The following is an 18198-nucleotide window of genomic DNA, read 5'->3' as shown; positions in this document are numbered from 1 at the left end:
TTCATATGTACTTTCCAATTGCTTCTCTGTCAATCTTACTAGTCAAAAATCATTCTATTAATGTGATTTATTGGATTTCAGAACTGAAATTTGATGTGTGCGCAGTGTTGTCCAACTTCTTCACACTAGTCACCGTGAATTTCAAGAGATGTTGAGGCGTGTTGCTTTGGTTTTGGTGGTTAAACTTTTTTCCATTTTGAGGCGTATGCTTCCAGGATGTGCTCAGACTTACGTTGTGGATTCACTACTTTCACGTAATAAAGGGCGTGTTCCTGTGGACTGAGAGCCCGGTGGCAGTGGTGGCTCCGCCACTTAGCACTCGCATGACCTTGAGCAGTTCCTCTCTGCTGAGCCTCAGGTTCCACAATTTCCAGGCCTCCTGTGGGTCCTTGGGCTCCGTTCACTTTTCTGCAGTCTTCCCTTTGTTCTCTGGATCAGATGATTTCTGTTATCTGCCTATAGGTTTGCTGACTGTTTTCTGTGTCCTCTCCAGTTGGCCTAGAGGTTGTAAAGTTTGTTTACTTTTTATCTTTTTTTGTTTCAGTTCTTGTACTTTCCGTTTTGGAGTTTCCATTTGGTTCTTCTTTCAGATTTCCCTTCTTCACCGAGATTATCATCACATACCAATACCGTTTTGTTGTTGTTATCCTTGGAACATTTTATAATGACTGCGGTCAAATCTTTGCTAAATCCAACATTTGGGCTAGATGAGGGTTAATTTCTACTGACTGTGGGTTACATTATCCTGCTGCTTGCATTGTCTAGTAGTTTTTGATAATATGGTGAATACTGTATGTGAAGCACAGGGACTTTGGATTCTGTTACCTCCCTCTGAAGAGTACTGATATTTTGACTGGGATAGGCAGTTCAGTTCCTAGCTGACCTCCTCGAGCATGTGTAGGCTTGGTTTTATGCTGTGCCATGGAGGATTGTGGGAAGGTTAAGGTGTTCCCCAGGTCTCTCTAACTTGGCGGGATTCAGTCTCAACTCCAACTCCCCATGGATATCAGCACGGGTTCATTTTAGGCTTGACTTGTTCTAGAGGCCTAGAATAGGCCTTCCTCTAGGGCATGGTCCTTCCTCAGCTGGATGTCTAGGGTATTAAAGAGGTGTTAGGAAAGTGCGTGCACAGTGTCCAGGCTGGAACCCCACTATCCTCCAACATTGCTGGGCCTCTGATACCTCTTCAGATCTCTCAGTCCCGAAGCCATCACTTAGGTGGTCTTACCTCATCTTACTTACATGTGCAGTCCCGTCCTCAGTCAAGGTCTCAGAGACTCAGAGAAGACCATCCCTTGTAGTCCTGTTTCTCTGGGGCTCTGCTTTGCAGATTCCAGCCACTTGAACTGCTCGGAACCCTGGGGTTTGCTCCTCAGTTTGGCGGGACCATCATGCTCTCCTTGGGCACCAGCCTGCTGAGCCCCAGGCAGGACATCCGTAGCAGGCAGAGAGCCATGGTGGTCATTATAATCTCCCCTGCTGGAGACTGTGATCTTGCCCTGCCTCTAGTCCAGCACCTGAAATCTGTTCTCTGTTTTTTTGTCCAACGTTATGGTTAGTTTTGTTTTGTTAGTTTCATAGGCAGGAGAGAAAGTCACTTTCTTTTTAATGTGGGGATAATAAAACATTTCTCAGTTAATGTGATTAAGAACAGCAGATAAAATGTTTTTAGCTTCTGGAATGGTCATTTCGATTACAGAGGATCAAATAAATGCTAGTGGGAATGAGTCGGTGTCCTGCTCTTGTAGCGCTGGGTAGTATTTCCGTTTGCGGGGAGGTTTTTTTGGTGGGTTTATTTTAAGTGGATGCTTTTAAGGACTTGTTGCCTTGAACTGAGGTGGGAAAAAAAATTCTGAGCTGTTTAGAGATTGAGCTAAAGAGCTTTCTCTTCTGCTCAGGCTGCTAACGCAAGCTGTTAAAAACACACACACACACACACACACAGAAAAAACCTCAAAAAACAAAAAAGCTAAAAAAAGAGGTGGGAGGTAGGACATGATAGGCCTGCATTCTGCATTTTTGGAAGAACTGCTAAGTGAGAACCTTAGCCCCAGTGGGTTTGAGAGGACGAAGTCATAGAGGAGCCGGTGAACCCGTAGGAATAAGCGGGCGAACCCGCAGAAACGAGCAAGTGTGTCAGGCCTCTGAGTGTGGGCCTGGGGCTGTCTGCATTAAGTGTCCCACCCCTTTCTCTCCTGTCTCCGATCTAGCAGTTAGCAAGTTAATTTCTGACTTTGGTCACAGACACATTGATTAAATTCGCAGAACTAAAAGGCAATGAAGCAGTAAGTGTACTCGGGGCTTTTGGAAATTGTGACTTTGAAAATCTCTATGATAGAAACATTGGCCTTCCATGAAATTCCAGATGACTAAGCCCTTCAAAGAATTAAATACTAGGATGACCCTCGGTAGGTAATTCTAAATTACCGCCGCTACCACCCCAGAAAAATATTAGAATGAGGTGAGTGAAATTAAAAAAAAAAAATCCCAATGCTTTCAGAAGTCTTAAGAAACACATTCTACTAAGCACTTAGGATAAAAATGTGGGCTAAGTCAATGTCCTGTGGGCCGTCTTTCAGGACAGGAGATAAAGAAAACTTCAAGTTAGAACTCGCATGAAAAATTGATATGCATCAAAAAGCTGGGGGCTGAGCTGAAATCCTGGCAGAATAACCGGGCAACTTGTTGAATGAATCTTTTTTATCAGAGGAATTTGAAACACTGTTTTTGAAAACTATGGAAGCAGCAGGCGGTATGGGCTTATGTGCAGATTTCTTGGTCACCTTGATAATGTTCCAGTGGGAGTTTTCTTCTTCCTTGAATCCTTGAATGTGGGTATTTTGTAAAAAGTCTTAAGCTTTGGAAACGAAAGGTGACACACGTGGTTCCTGCCCCCACTGAATTCCCAGCCTGTTTGGGGAGAGGCTGGGACGTACCTGAGGGCTTCTCTGGTGTTTGGTGTGAATGGAGTTGGGCCTGGGAGCCTGGTGCTCAGGCGCCCAGATGCCTCCTCTCAAGGGCTTGTCAGGCTCGAGATAGTAACAGTTTAGCCCCTTGCTCTCATGCTCCCGTCCCCGCCGCGCCAAACTGGTTTTAGTGCCTTTTATGTCCATGCTTTCTCGTAATTTTGTGCCTTTGTGTAGGCTTTTCTTAGAACCTTCTTTTTCACTTTTTCTCATGGTTAACTCCTGCTGGCCTCTTAGGCTTTAGTGTGACCATCACCTCTTGAGGAAGGCGTTCTCTGCCCTTGGTTCCATCCAGTACATGGTGTTCCCTTAGTTGCCAGTGTTTCCTCCATCATAATTCTATATTGTTCTTTTTTTTTTTTAAATCTGTCTTCCCAGCACATGATTGCCTCCCCCATCTCCGGGGGCATGAATTGTATCTACTATTTCTTTCTTTTCTTTTCTTTTTTTTTTTAAGATTTATTTGTTTATTTTTAGAGAAATTGCACACTGGCAAGCATGGGGGGGGTACAGAGAAGGGGGAGATTCCCAGGCAGACTCCCCACTGAGCGCAGAGCCCAACACAGGGCTCAATCTCACGACCCTGAGATCATAACCTGAGCCAAGGCCAAGAGTCAGACGCTCACATGACTGAGCCGGCCAGGTGCCCCTCTACTTTCTTCATCTTATCCCCCCCTGGGCACGTGACAGAGCCTCAGTGAATATTTGTTGAATGAGCAAGTGAGGCCTTAAGGCCTTAAAAAGAGAAAGGACTTGGCTGTTAATGACACTCAATTTTCACTGCTTCTAAAGCTTATGGACTGATATTCAGCAAGTTTTATACCTCTCTGAGCCTCTTTACCCGTGAACAGGAGATAATACTTACTTAGGCTGGCGAGGACTGAGTGAGAAAGAGTAAAAGCACACAGCTCAGTATTTAGCACACAGGTGCTGTGGTAAGAACACCAGATGACATTAATGAGCATTTATCGTAGAGCATCTCCTGTGTCTTAAATTAATGCATGTAATCTTTACGTGATTCCCTAAGGCAGGAAATAATATGACAGTCAACAGATGGGGACACTGAGGCACGGAGACTAGCTAACTGCCCAAGGCTCCCACTTCCTGAGTGGGATCCAGAAACTGCTTAGGAGCCATTTTACTGCCCCGTCCCCAGCCTAGAGGTTCCTTTCCAGTTCTCCTTTTAAAGTCAGTGCTGGGATTAATAATAGATTAGGTAAGATTATCATCTAATTTGTATCTAGATTAGGTAAGATTATCATCTAATTTGTATCATCTATAAATCTGACCAATAAATTAGCTTTTCAGATCAGAAAAAGGTGCCAGTTTGTTTAGGCTCTTCATTTTCCACTTGAAGAAGCTAAGATCTAGAAGCTAAATGATTTTTCAGAGGTCTCATACTTAGGTTGTGGCAGAGCCAGCCTCTAGAACAGGTGCCAGATTCCACGTTTTCCCCAGCATTATTTCTACTTTTTTTTTTTTTTAAAGATTTTATTTATTTATTTGACAGAGAGAGAGACAGCCAGCGAGAGAGGGAACGCAAGCAGGGGGAGTGGGAGAGGAAGAAGCAGGCTCCCAGCGGAGGAGCCTGATGTGGGGCTCGATCCCAGAACGCTGGGATCACGCCCTGAGCCGAAGGCAGACGTTTAACGACTGAGCCACCCAGGCGCCCCTAGTATTTCTACTTTTAACAGTAAATTTTAACTTTGACTTTACATGTTAAATTGGATTTCAGAGGCAGTGATTATTTTACTTAAAACTATGTTACCAGTGAAGCGTCTAAAAGCATTAAAAATTACTGTTGCCTTCGCTAAAATGTTTTATATTTTCTTGAGATTATAATCTGTGAATTCGAAAGGAAAATAGGTACACAAACTTAATTTGGTTTTTCTTTTATTTTTGCATGATTAGAATGTAACGTCATCTCCTCAATATTCCACGTTCCTGGAACATATCATCCCTCGATTTCTCACATTTCTTCAAGATGGAGAAGTTCAGTTTCTCCAGGAGAAACCAGCCCAGGTAATCTGCTCAGAAATGTCAGTGGAGGGGGGATGTCGTGCTATAAGATCATTTTGTTCATTTATGAATGAAAACACCTGAGAAAACTTAGGGTTCCACTTTAAAGTAAGATTTTGTCACGTAAGGATAACTCTGTCCCCGACCATGCCTCCTCAGTTAAGTGTTTTGGGTTTAAGTCATTCACATTTGCCAGCTGGTGACATGTGTTCATGGAGTTCAAATATCCATAAAAAGAAGGAATGATCTTTTAGTGACCTTCTGCATACTTTGTGCCTGCCTCTACACTTCCTAGTTTCAGTTCTCATAACTTCTGACCACTTTTATCTGTACCCCCACCCACTCTGCACCCCCTTCCCCACCTTGATCATTTTAGGAGTCTCACATCAATTTTTCCTGTAAATATTTCAGCGTGTCTTTTAAAAATAAGTCTTTAAAAATTATCATAATGCCAGCGAAAGTTATTGCTAAATAAAGCATTTTTCTGTTGTGCCAGTCGAAGGCCTACGTCTTTGACCTGCCTTTCAGTTGTCGGCTCCATAGACTGAATCCTGAAAGCTAAGTCAGCTCGTGGTGTAATCAGTCGTTGGGCCCAAGAGAATCCGGAGCGAGGACTGTAGGAACCAAACCGGTGTTGGAGGGAGATCCCAAACCAAGTTCAGTTTGCATCGTATCTTTCATGTGAAATCCACCAGACATTCACACCCTGGTGCCCTTCCGCGGGAAGTGATGATTAGTTGTGAAGGAAGGAGAGTTTGGCTTGCTTGATTTGGTGCACCACCTGGGATTACATTTTAGTAATTTACAGGATTATTTCTGAAATGGGGTCTGTCTTGTAGTTTGGCAGTTCCCAGTGCTGGGTGCCGATAGCTGTGTAACTTAGAGTGTGAAAGAAGTACTTTGGGACTCTTGGGAGGATTCGATATTTACATTTTTTAATTTTTCCTCACCAGCAACTGCGGAAGCTAGTACTTGAAATAATTCACAGAATACCAACCAACGAACATCTTCGTCCTCATACAAAAAATGTTCTGTCTGTGATGTTTCGCTTTTTGGAGGTAATCCTTGAGAAGTCTTGTTATTTAGCCATAGCTTGATTGTCCGTGGTTTTCTTATTGTGGAATCTAGTATTACACAGCTACTTCCCTTTCACTAAACTTCTGATTGGCGTGAGTTAAAATTTTCTTAATGTCTGTTTTCCCCCATTCTGCTGACCAAATTACTAAGAAGTATTATTAATTGACGATTCTTTGTTTTGAGTCGGCGGGGAATTGGCTAGACAGTGGGAATCTTTGGGAAGGGCTGGGTCGGCAAACCCAGACCGCAAGGCTCTTTGACTTTGTGCTGCTTCAGGCACAGGAGATGTTCACAGAGTTTCTCAGATTTTTCAGGTAAATCCATCCGATATCTGTTCAAATTGCCTCTAAAATTGTTTTCTTGGCTGTTCTTCGTTTTGATGTATTTAGAATCCTGTTGTGTTTCTGGGCCCCTTGGAAGGATGAGCTTTGGAAAGGATAGAGTTGGAGTCAGATCCTGGCTCTGCTGTGTGTTCACTGTGTCATGTTAGCCACATACGTGGCTTGCCCTCTCTGAGCCCTGGGTTCCCATGGGTAAGACGTGGAAGACACCCCGTTCAGAGAGTGTAAAGTGTTTAGCAGACGGTCCAATAAACCATAGTGGGCTTTTTTCACAATATTTTCAAGCAATGAAGAAGTGTCATTTGGACCATTAAGACCTTTGTTCATGGTGTGACTTGCCTTAAGTGCCAGTTTTTCATCTGTCAGAGTATTACTTTCCAGAGCTTACTGGTGGGATGCACTTCACGTGGTCCACCAAAGACCTCAGAAGCTTATCTGAGATAATTATGTTCTGTGTTCTATGTTCAGTAAATCAAATCTTGAGTTGGCTGGTGTAGGGTGTGTATACAGAAAAATGCTTGGAAAATAGTCTGTAGTCTTTAGATTAAGCTCAGAAGTATAACTTTTTTAAATGCTCTTTTTTTTTTTTAAGACGGAAAATGAAGAGAATGTTCTTATTTGTCTAAGAATAATCATCGAGCTACACAAACAGTTCAGGCCGCCCATCACACAAGAAGTAAGTGTTTATCCGGATAGCATTTATAAAAGTGTGTCAACAGGTTTTTTTCCGCCGTGTGGTTTATTTACTCTCTTAGAATTGACAGGACACGTGCTACTTTCAAGGAAAGGGTAGCCTGAGTTTGGGGGAAATTCTTTATGGGTTTCACAGTGACTTTTTTCTTGTTAACGTTTACGTGAATCTTTGGCTGAATTTGTACACTTGTTGAAATGTGGTAAACTACCAAACTGGCAGGGCTGTTCGGGACATTCTGGTATTTATTGGTCTGGTGTGCCAGAAGGCTGCAGTCGTTTCATGCTCTGCAGTGGTTTAAGACGTGGGGTCTGACGTCAGAACTGGGTTGGAATCTCAGCTGTGTAATTAGTAGGTATGGACAGTGGTAAGCGCCTAGCCTTTCGGAGCCTTTTCCATCAAGTGAGGGTTCTCACAGGGGCAGATCCTCAGAAGGTTGCTTGAAGAACGAAAATAATTTTTTTGAAACACATATAATTACAATCTGTATTTCCTGGCAAATATACTCCCCCCCCCAAATGCTTGTTTTTCATACTCATTCTTTATTGGCTCAAGGTAGATGTGAAAGTTCACAGTGGGCAGTAACCACATTCATATAACAAGAATGGGAAATCAGTCAAAAATCAGGTTTTCATTAAATCATACAGGAGTAAAATACAGGTGTAACGAGTGTGGGAAAACCTTTGATTCTAGGTCCTGTTTTATGTGACACCAGAGAACTCAGACCCAGTTAAATATGTGGGAATGCAGTAAATAGGGAAATAATGAGGATTTAGTGAATGGAAGATTTCCCATTTGGAGTCAGGATCTGTTAGTAGATTTTTAGCGTATCAAGAATAAATCCTGTGGTTTTCTAACTGCATTTTGATTTTGCTTATCGAAATGCCACTCAGTGGTTATTGGTTGAAGTCTTGAAAATGGATGAGAAGCCTCTTATCACCCTGAGATATTTGAAAAATTAAATACGAAAGTTAACGTTCTTTGAGTGATTGGTGCCCACATAAAAGGTACTAAACATGCCGTGTTAAGCCGTAATTACGATCTCTTTTCTCTGTTGTAAACCTTAGTAGCCTATTGTAGATTATTTGGAAATTAAAAGAATAAAGATGAAGTAGAATTCCCGTCATCTGAAGAAAACTAATGTCTTGATTTCTATTCCTTTTCTTATGTAACGTTTTCTGTGTAAATGTAATAATATTGCATGTGGCATTTTATATCTTGTTTCCCTTCACATCATATAAGAGTATTTTCCAATCATAAAAAGTCCTTTATAAATGTAGTTTTTAATGGATGCGTAATAAATAGTCTTTCTTATGATGCCCTTGTTTTTGGATATTTAAGGTATTTCAAAATTTTTGCTTTAGGACTGTTGCTGAGTATCTTGTTGACAGTTCAGATTATTTCGTGGACTGGGTTTGTAAGAGTAGGATTATCAAGTCAAAGGTGTTAATGCTATAATGCTTCTGCTAGAGACTGTTAAGTCGATTTCCAGAAAGGTTTGAGCAGTTGATGCTTCCCTGGTGGTACGGGAGAGTGTCCCTCTCGTTGGACTGTCACGCATGGTGTAACAGTACTTTTTGAAAGGCAAGAAGTGGCATTTATTTTAATTTTCATTCCTTTGTCCTTCCTGAATCAGAAACTTTCTTCCTTTGTGTCTCCTTTTTTGTCTGTCTGTTCACGTCCATTACCTCTTTGTATTTTGAGTCTGACATTTTTCCTCTTTTATGAGTTCTTATGTAGTAAGACTGTTAACATTTTTGTTACTTACTCTCGCTGTTTTCTGTTGATAAATATCTTCCTTATACTGTCTTTTTTAAATTTTATTTTTAGATTCATCATTTTTTGGATTTTGTGAAACAGATTTACAAGGAGCTTCCAAAAGTAGTGGTATGTTTTTAATATTGTTTGACTCTGTTATTTATATTCAGTTATTACTTACTCATTCCAAAGGGAATTAGGAATAGTTGGGTTTAAAGAATAATGGGGGGGTGCTGATTTTAGAATGAGGAGTGGTTAGTGGTGGTCAGAATATAGGTTGATAAATGAGCCATTTAAAAGAAGAAATCTCTTGCTTTCACTGTTTAAACATGTTATTTTTGACATAGAAGTGGTAATATATTTTTATTGAAGAATTTGGGGGAAAAAAACACTCAAGGCAAATCATAATTTTCTCACTTGTAAACAACTATTGACGTTGAGGTTTTGTTTTTTCACTTTTTTCGTGCCTTTTAAAGATGGTTGCACTCCTGTTTTGAAGCCTTTTTAGGGAAGTGGTGTACACTTTCAGCCCCCTTTTCAGTATCATTAAAATTCTTTCCTACATGGAAAGAAGCCTTTCTGAGCGGTGTCAGCAGCGTGCGGGAGCGCGTGGCGTGTGTGAGGGCGGGCTCCTCCCGCCTTACTCTCACCTAGCACACTCCTGCCGGCAGTCACAGCTCTTAGTGGTCCCGTAACTTCCTGTCCTACGCATGTACCTCGACTGTGTCCTTGGTGTGGCTTTTCCCAATTTTCAGTTTCTAGCTATCACAAGTAATGGTAAAAATCATTGTGCGTAAATCTGTTCATATGTCAGAGTTTTTAGTCTAAAGATTCTTTTTTTAAAGCTTTAAAGACAACTTTTAAAAATTATCAAGGTAATATGGACTCCTTTTGGTATTTTGGGGATTTTAACCTAAGAATGTATAAAACTTAAAACTTAATTGGGTTCTGGTTTACCAACTCCTCTCACCTGTCGCTCCAGTCAGAAAAGCTGCTTTGTGTAAGAAGTGGTCTTACTTCGTGTAAAGCCCAAATTGCATCGAGAACTAAGGATGGCTACGAGGCCCTGGCTTTTAAAAATGTCTGTTCTTTGCTTTGGTTCCTGCCTTTGATCTCTGTGGAGGAGACTGTTTGCAAAGTGGATTCAGTGGGGACTGGCTCCTAGGTTCCTACCACTAGACGGATGGGCCACATTCTCCCCTGCCTGCTGAGGTAGTAATGTAATATGCCACGCATTTCATCTTTTACCAGCTAGGAAAAAAGGTAGAAAATACTTGGGCAAGTTTTTGTCTTCCATTGTTGGAGGTAGAGACTGTTGTTGCTGTCGTGTTATCTTCATCCATAAAGAGAACCCCAAGTCATATGGCATCAGTGCGACAGAGACGTGTGTGACATTGGGTTTCGTCCACCACAGCTCAGGTGGGTTGCGCTGAGGAATATTGTATCTAACTTTAGGAAGAATGATTTCTGCTCTTTTTATGCAGAACCGCTACTTTGAGAACCCTCAGGTGATCCCCGAGAACACAGTCCCTCCCCCGGAAATGGTTGGTATGATCACAACAATTGCTGTGAAAGTCAATCCAGAACGTGAGGACAGCGAGACGAGAACAGTAAGTTTTTTTTTTTTTTTTTTCAGTTGTTTTGCTTTGTTTTTATTCCTGTCTTTTGTACTGGGTGAAGAAAAACAATGAGCTACACGGACTTTTTACGTATATTTTTAGTGTATTTGAGGGGTTTCTTCTCTAAGCACTGGAGACGTTTTAAGGTAGCACACGTGTGTGTGCCTGCGAGAGCATCCCTGATTCTCTGGGCAGCCTTGAAGTGCTGAACGGGACTGTTGCTCACTGTGGGTGCAGAGATCAAATGATAAAACCGTAGTGGAAATCCAGAATCACCTGTTGGAAAGACAGCTGCCCAGGCTGGGGGGCCTCTGCTCCATCCTTAGCTTTGACATTAACGAGGTCTCTAAGCTACATAGAAATTTCTAGCTCCGTGCCTGAGAGCGTAGGCTCTGGGGATAGAAGCTTGGTGACGATGTTCCAGCCCCACCACTTGGGCTTTCTAACTGTAGCAAAGCACGTAATTTTGGTTCTGGCCTTAATTTTCCTTCTCATTATCTGAAAAAACTGTCTTGGGGAAGTTCGTGAGGGGAATGCTGGTGTTGTCTGCAGGTGACGTGTTGTATTGGAAGTATCTGGCACACAGGTAGCTTGTACAGTGCGGTTACGATGACTGTGTTTGCAGGATTGAGTTAAGAATTTCGTCTGTATTTGTATTACTGCAGTCACTTCGTGGAATGTTTCAGTTTGTGCTAAGATTAACAGGAGTCTACATTTTGAATGAAGCTTTCATTCCTTTTCTCCTCCTGAGTCAGAAACTTGTTTTCAGCTTCCGTCTTTGTGTTTCTTCTCTTGCTTCTCTGCTCCTGTCCGTTGTCCTTTGGTATCTGAGTCTGACATTTCCCTTACCTGTACTGGGAGTTCTTATGTATTTAGAATATTAAATTTTTTCTTATATTTATCATAAGCCTTCTCTCTTTACAAATATTTTTTAATAAAACCGGGTAAAATTTTACTTTTTGCTGTTGTTCTTTTGAATTAGTTAATAGATAACTAATTTAAAATTTCCTCAAGTGATTTGAATGTCTACGTTTTGACAAATTTTCCTGATGTTTTTTACTGTGGGTGACGGTGTTGGAAAATATAAAACCCTTATATTAAGTGATAGTTCTTTGTGCTTTGTTTCCAAAAACAGTTTGGCTCTTTCACCACAGACGTGGCGGTACTTTCTCTTCATTTCGCTGGGGCGATGCTTAGTAGTGGTCTGTGTTACATGCCGCGGTGCTAACCATGGCCCTGCTTGCTTCTCTCTTCCAGCATTCCATCATTCCAAGAGGATCTCTTTCTCTGAAAGTGTTGGCAGAATTGCCCATTATTGTTGTTTTGATGTATCAGGTATGTGTATTGCTTACTCGTGTCTTGGAATTTGGGGCATCTTATGTCATGACAAGGTTCATATCTAATTGTGGCAAAGGGAACAGGCGTGGGATGCACACGTGCTAACTAATGTAATGAATCTCAGAGCGGTTTTGGGTTTGCCAAGTTATTCTGCCATAGCAGAGCGCGAGAGCATGAAAATCTGGTATGTTTGCTTGTAGCTCTACAAACTGAACATCCACAATGTTGTTGCCGAGTTCGTGCCCTTGATCATGAATACCATTGCAATTCAGGTATCTGCACAAGCCAGGTGAGATTTCTTCGGACGGCAACTTGGCTCACCCCCGCAGTCCTGTAATGCCAAGTAAAAGCACACTTGTCGTCATCTTTTGTAAGACACGGAAAGTTTGAGTGATAAAATCTTGGTAAAATGATACACGCTTTTGGCTTTTTGAACTTGTATTTCAATAATGATGTGAATGGTTGTATCAGTTCCTTATTTCAAACAGCTGAGCTAATACCTTGGGTTTGGGTGTCTCATGAATTTAGAACTACCGTTAGTTGTTACTGTGCTCACTCCCAGCTGTGGGATATGCAGACCTTTCCACCTTCAAGCCCTGTTCTTGCTGTGCCTTTCAGCATGAGTGCTAGAATGTTCTCTAGCCCTTGTTCCCCCTTACCTGTCACCCTTCATCACTGAACATGTGAGCCGTGCATATTCACCTTTTGAAGCCCGTTGGAGCTTTTTCCTCAAACTTACCAGCATTCTCTTAAGACCTCTGTCACTCACTCTCTTCCCTGCAGCCCATCTGACTCTGGGTCACGGGAGGGCAAGATCTGAGGGTGGATCAGCCGTAACAGCCCTTGGTGGCCTTCGCTGGGGTCTTTCACGGAGCAGACAGTCCCCTGATAGAGTCTGCTGGCTGAGTGGATCAGTCTGGCGGGGGCTGTGTGGGATGCACGTTGCAGCTGGAACGGCTTGGAGAGCTGCTTGCTTCATGCCCCTAAACCCTTTGTGTTATTTGGAACTGCGCACAAACGTAGAGTATTTACGGTTGGTGCTGTGTTCTGTTCTGTGTAGAAATCACACTTCTGGGGCTCAGTAATGACTGTAGGCTTTGATTAAAACGTCCCCTAAGGAGTTAAGAGCTAATATTGTCAATTCTATTCACTTCTCATCCAGGCAACATAAGCTTTACAACAAGGAGCTGTACGCTGACTTTATTGCTGCTCAGATTAAAACATTGTCATTTTTAGCTTATATCATCAGAATTTATCAGGTGAGTTCACTGACGTCCAGGTCAAGTCTACTGAGATAATTTACACGCAATAAAATTCACCTTTTGTAGGTATTCAGGTCTGCGAACTGACAGATACCTACAGTTAGACACACCGAAATAGAGAGCATTTCAAAATTCTTTTTATTCGTTTATAGTCTGTTTTTGCCCCAGTCCCTGGCAAACACTGACTTGTTTTTTGGCACCTAGTTTTGCCATTTCCAGAGGTCAAACAAATGAATCCCATAGTTGGGTAGTGTATGTGACCTTTCAAGTGTTACTCCTTTCACTTAGCTGTAGTGCTGAGATTCAGTCTTGTTTTATTGTTACTGGTGGTTAGCTGTCTGGTCTGCTTAGGCTCCCTAACATAATACCATAGACTGGATGGCTCAGACAACAACAGCTTATCTTCTCACAATTCTGGAAGTTGGGGAGGCCAAGATTGAGGTTCTAGCAGGGCTCAGTTTCTGGCAAGGACTCTCCCGTGTCACAGATGGCTGCCATCTTGCTGTGTCCTCACATGGGACGGGGGGAATGATTGGGAGAGATGGCTGTTTCTCTTCTAAGGCCACAGTCCCATCGGATTAAGGCCCCATACTTAAGATCTCATTTTTAACCTTAATTACTTCCTAAAGACTCTGGTTTGCTGGTACAGTCACAATGGGGGTGAGGGCGTCAACGTGAATCTGGGGGCGAGGGGACACAGCGTCGTCTGTAGCTGCAGGACCGCCCTGTGTGGTCGCACCGGGCTGTGTTTATCCATTCACCAGCTGCTGAACATTCGGGTTGTTTCTGTTTTTTTTTTTTTTTTTTTAAAGCAGCTTTATCAGGATATAATTCACATATCAACTGTACACTTTACAGTTAAGTGGTTTTTAGTTTATTCAAGGCTTTGTGCCGTTGTCATCACCATCCAATTTTAGAACTGTGTCTTCACCCTAAAAAGAATCTCCGTCCTGGTCACCAGCAACATTTGTTTTCCTATTGGCTGCCAGCCCCTGGCAGCCACCGATGTCCTTTCTGTTGATAGATATGCTGATTGTTTTTCTGGCCGTTGTTAATAAGTCCCTCGTAAATAAACACTGGCACACAGATTTTCACGTGGACGTGTTTGGTGCATTGACTTCTGCCGTTGTCGGAAGTTGTGTGTTACAGCAAGTTTTGAGGAGAGATTGAAACTTTAAAAAATGGCATCATTCATAAGCCAGTGATAGAGGAGTTTGGGATGCTCTTTTGAGGAGCCTGAAAGGTGATTTTGTTTCTGTTTTTCCCGCTTGTGGTTGTAGTCTGTCCTGATTTCAGTCCTGAGAAGAACTTGGAGGAAAGAGATGACACCTTATTTCCCATTAGTCCTACAGTGTTTTTGAGTAAAATTCTGATGTAGTTGTAGTTACGTATAGCAGTGGGATTCTATTACAGTTTGTTATTATTTTAAGGAAAAAGCTTTATTTTCAGGAAAGTAAAAATGAAAACACGTAGCCAAATTGTTTAGAGTAAAAAACTACCTTCGAAAGCATTGGTAACGTTTTCTGTCCCTTTTTTAAGGGCATTTGTCTAGATAATGATAATTCGCACTGAGAATATGGAACATTTGGTTTTAAAAATCTGAATTAGGTACCCCTGGATATTTTAGTCATCTTGCGCTATCTTGGCGAATTGCCCTCTTAACACTCCTCCAAAGGAAACTGATGAGAGCTTGTTCTGAGTTGAGGAAAGGTCTGTCTCGTGTCGTTCACAACATACATTGACGGGAGGACTGAGTAGATTATGGTCGATGAAATTTTCAATATTCTCCCTCCTTCCCACCTATAATAAGTGATTCATATTCATTATTAAAAGTTGGGAAGATACAGGACAGTCCAAAGGAGGCTTCCGTAATCCCATTGTGTAGGAGAAACTGCTACGTTAGTTGCTGTACATCCTTCCACGGCGGCAGCGGGCGCGCAAACTATCCAAACTTTCTGGGTAATACTCGTTTGTTAGGGTGATTACTTTATGAGCGTCCTTTGAGCCACACTTAGTCTTAACTGAACTTTTTTGAAGTTTATAAAATGGGGGTTTTTCTTTTTTTTTTTTTTTTTTTTAAAGATTTTATTTATTTATTTGACAGAGAGAGAGACAGCCAGCGAGAGAGGGAACACAAGCAGGGGGAGTGGGAGAGGAAGAAGCAGGCTCATAGTAGAGGAGCCTGACGTGGGGCTCGATCCCGTAACGCCGGGATCACGCCCTGAGCCGAAGGCAGACGCTTAACCGCTGTGCCACCCAGGCGCCCCAAAATGGGGGTTTTTCTTATCCTCCCCCCCAGTCTATATCAATGTAACTCTGTTTTCCTGCGCATTTTCACAGGAGCTGGTGACTAAGTACTCCCAGCAGATGGTAAAAGGAATGTTACAGTTACTCTCAAACTGCCCTGCGGAGACCGCACACCTCAGAAAGGAGCTTCTGATCGCCGCAAAGCATATCCTCACCACAGAGCTAAGAAACCGTATGTCCGCCTCACCGCGCGATGCTCGTGTAGGCCTGTCTGCCCGTGCGACTGCGGACATCCCGTTGTTGGGCTGTCTTTAGTTCGCTCGGGTGTTTCAGGCTCCGTGTGGCCTTCTCTCCTGCTCTCTTGGGTTTCCTCTTTCCCCTTCTTTCTCAACCTCGTTGCCTCCGCACTCTTGGTCTGCCTCTCTTGTTTGCCTGTTACCAGGCTTCTCTCTGCATCTTCCCAACAGTCTCATAATTAATGTGATCGTTTCCTTAGCATAGCGCACGTCCTCAGCATCTCATGGTACTTCTCTTCCTTTTGGCTGCATATCTTTTGAAATTGCAAGTAGCTGTTTGCTTGTTAACTCACAGCTAACGGGCTTGAAGAGGTGAGAAGAAACAGTGTTTTCTTTCCCCGTACTGTGAAAATGGTGGATTGGTCCTCTTTTTATGCACAAGATTATTACTTGCTTTTTGGTAATCTGATAATTATACTTTTTCTATCAATTATTGATAAAAGATTTAAAAATATTTTTGTATTTGCCATGTCCAAATCGTTATGTCGAAGTTACATTCTAATTGTTTTGAGATGATAATCCTTTTCCCCTAGTAAGGATTCAGTATTCACTGTTTTATTTGCCTGGCTTGCACAGTGAGGTGTACATAAAACTAAGATTGCGCTTTCTTATGTAGTTCTTAAACATGAAAAGAAAGGTATAGTTCGAGTGCTAACACGTGAGCTAATACAGTAAAATTCAGATATTTTTATGCTGTTAAAACACAAATTATAATGATATTGCCTATGGATATACCTGAGTGGAATATAGACATTTTTAAAAACTTTTTTTTTTTTAATGTAACATAGCAGAGTGCACGAAAGAAATCTATAATTTGGCCAAAAATTACAGAACAAATGCATGTGCACATCCCTCAGGTTGAGAAATTCCGCGTCAGCGGCACGCAGAGCCCGCACGGACCTCCGGGGCTAAGGCCAGTTGCGGTTTGTCCGGTCACGGCTCCCTGGGCCGTGTGTGGCTTTTCTGCATCTCTGAACGGAATCAACATAGAAGAATTTTAAGTGGAACAGTTTAAAATCTATTCACTGCAGTTCTCAGATTAACTATTGGCATTCCTGCCATTCGAGTCATGAGGCTCTGGGAGGTGCTTTTGGGGAGCCGGCCCCGTAAGCTGCTCAGCTCCGTCTCTCTTCTCATCCTATTCCACAAAGATCAGTGCGTTTCCAAGATGCTGCTCTCAGGGTTTGATCCTATCAGGCTTGTTGAATTCAGCTTTTAGAGCCCCCCTCCCCCTTTTAAATCTCTCTGCTGATTGGTTTGATTTTTTTTTTTTTTTTTAAACAAGATACTTTAGGATACTTTATTGAGAAGCCCATAGTAGTTCTTGGACTTAAGTGGGTAACAACACCACAACTCAAAAAGGTTTTTACTTAAAGAAACACTTAAAGAATTATTTTAAACATTAATATTAGTATATATTATGTTATTATAAAATACAAAAAAGTGTTCATATAGCTAAAATTTACACATCCACTGACATTTTCAGGTAGCTCTACTTTTTTTTGGCATCTGAAACGATAGCAAATGGTAACCCATTTGCACTAACCCCGAAGAGCAGTAGTTCGAGAAAACCTAGCTGTCACGTTACCCGTTGTTCTGGAGGTTCTGATTCCAGGTCATGGAGGGAATCTGGGAACTAGGGCCGTTTAGCTTCATTTCTTACCACTTCCTCCTCGCACACTTTGCTCGTCCCTAGCCAGCCTGCCAGCGGTTGGTGCCTGAGTCCTTGGCATCTTTCCGTGCCTTCTTCCTCTGGGCCATCTACTGAGGACCTTCCAGGCACGTTCCCTTCTCCGACTTCAGAGGGATTGCTGGTTGCGTCTTCCTTTTGGCCCTTCTGCCCGTGCGGCCTCGCTTTGGGGGTTACCTGGAGACAAGCATCGTGTCTCTGCAGTGCACACGCTTCTGTCAGATCTTTGACCTGCAGTAGCTTTAGCTGGTGGAGAATGTATTTTGATTTCTTGAAGCTGGCCCCAGTGTCAGGCTTGTTCCAGAATCTAAACATCCTTTGAATATTTGTGGCCAGAGTTCCCTGGGGGAGTGTGGAGGAGAGGCCTAAAAAATGCAGGTTGCTGCCCTATCCGCACATCCTCAGAATTGTGATTTGTCCCTGAGTGAAGACCAGCTGTTTCTACCCTGGTGGAGTCTACAGGCCTGCAGGGGAGCAGGGGGAGGTTTGGCGATGATTCCATCTGCAGGACTAGACAGAACCCCCGTGAGTTTCTAGTCAGCCTCACCCAGAAGTGGGGACCCTTAACCTGGGCCCCATGTCGAGGACAACCCTGTAAAATTTTTAGACTTTTGTAATTTATATGGAGAAATACCCTTATTTCTCCATAATAAGTAATCATAAAATGTTTAAGAAGGATGACTTCAGGGCAGTGACTAAGGGGGAATTAAGGAGATGGTGCCCCTCTTCTCCAGATAGGCGTGGGCGGATGGTGGCAGGGTTTTATTTGTTTGTTTGTTTTAAATACTGTTTGCACCCAACATGGGGCTCAAACTCACAACCCCAAGACCAAGAGTCACGTGCTCTTCCAACTGAGCCAGCCAGGTGCCCTGCTGGTGACAGCTTTTGAGGAGG

The 18198-nt window shown here is 42.6% G+C and overlaps 1 protein-coding gene across 6 annotated transcripts in view; it reads left to right on the top strand.

Annotated features, from left to right (window-relative positions):
- Positions 1-18198, top strand: part of TRRAP (transformation/transcription domain associated protein) — a 108696-nt gene that overhangs the window by 3040 nt on the left and 87458 nt on the right. For all 6 annotated transcript variants that reach the window (XM_026516255.4, XM_044390250.3, XM_044390247.3 and 3 more), the window contains exons 4-12: positions 4878-4988; positions 5939-6043; positions 6996-7079; positions 8925-8981; positions 10337-10462; positions 11729-11806; positions 12010-12098; positions 12972-13068; positions 15412-15550. In XM_026516255.4, coding sequence (XP_026372040.2) covers positions 4878-4988; positions 5939-6043; positions 6996-7079; positions 8925-8981; positions 10337-10462; positions 11729-11806; positions 12010-12098; positions 12972-13068; positions 15412-15550 — 886 coding nt within the window. The remainder of the gene's footprint in view (positions 1-4877; positions 4989-5938; positions 6044-6995; positions 7080-8924; positions 8982-10336; positions 10463-11728; positions 11807-12009; positions 12099-12971; positions 13069-15411; positions 15551-18198) is intronic.

Source organism: Ursus arctos, unplaced genomic scaffold, assembly GCF_023065955.2.
Source record: "Ursus arctos isolate Adak ecotype North America unplaced genomic scaffold, UrsArc2.0 scaffold_2, whole genome shotgun sequence".
Lineage (NCBI taxonomy): Eukaryota > Metazoa > Chordata > Mammalia > Carnivora > Ursidae > Ursus > Ursus arctos.
Note: the sequence above shows the minus strand (reverse complement) of the source record. Positions and strands in the feature narration are given on the sequence as shown.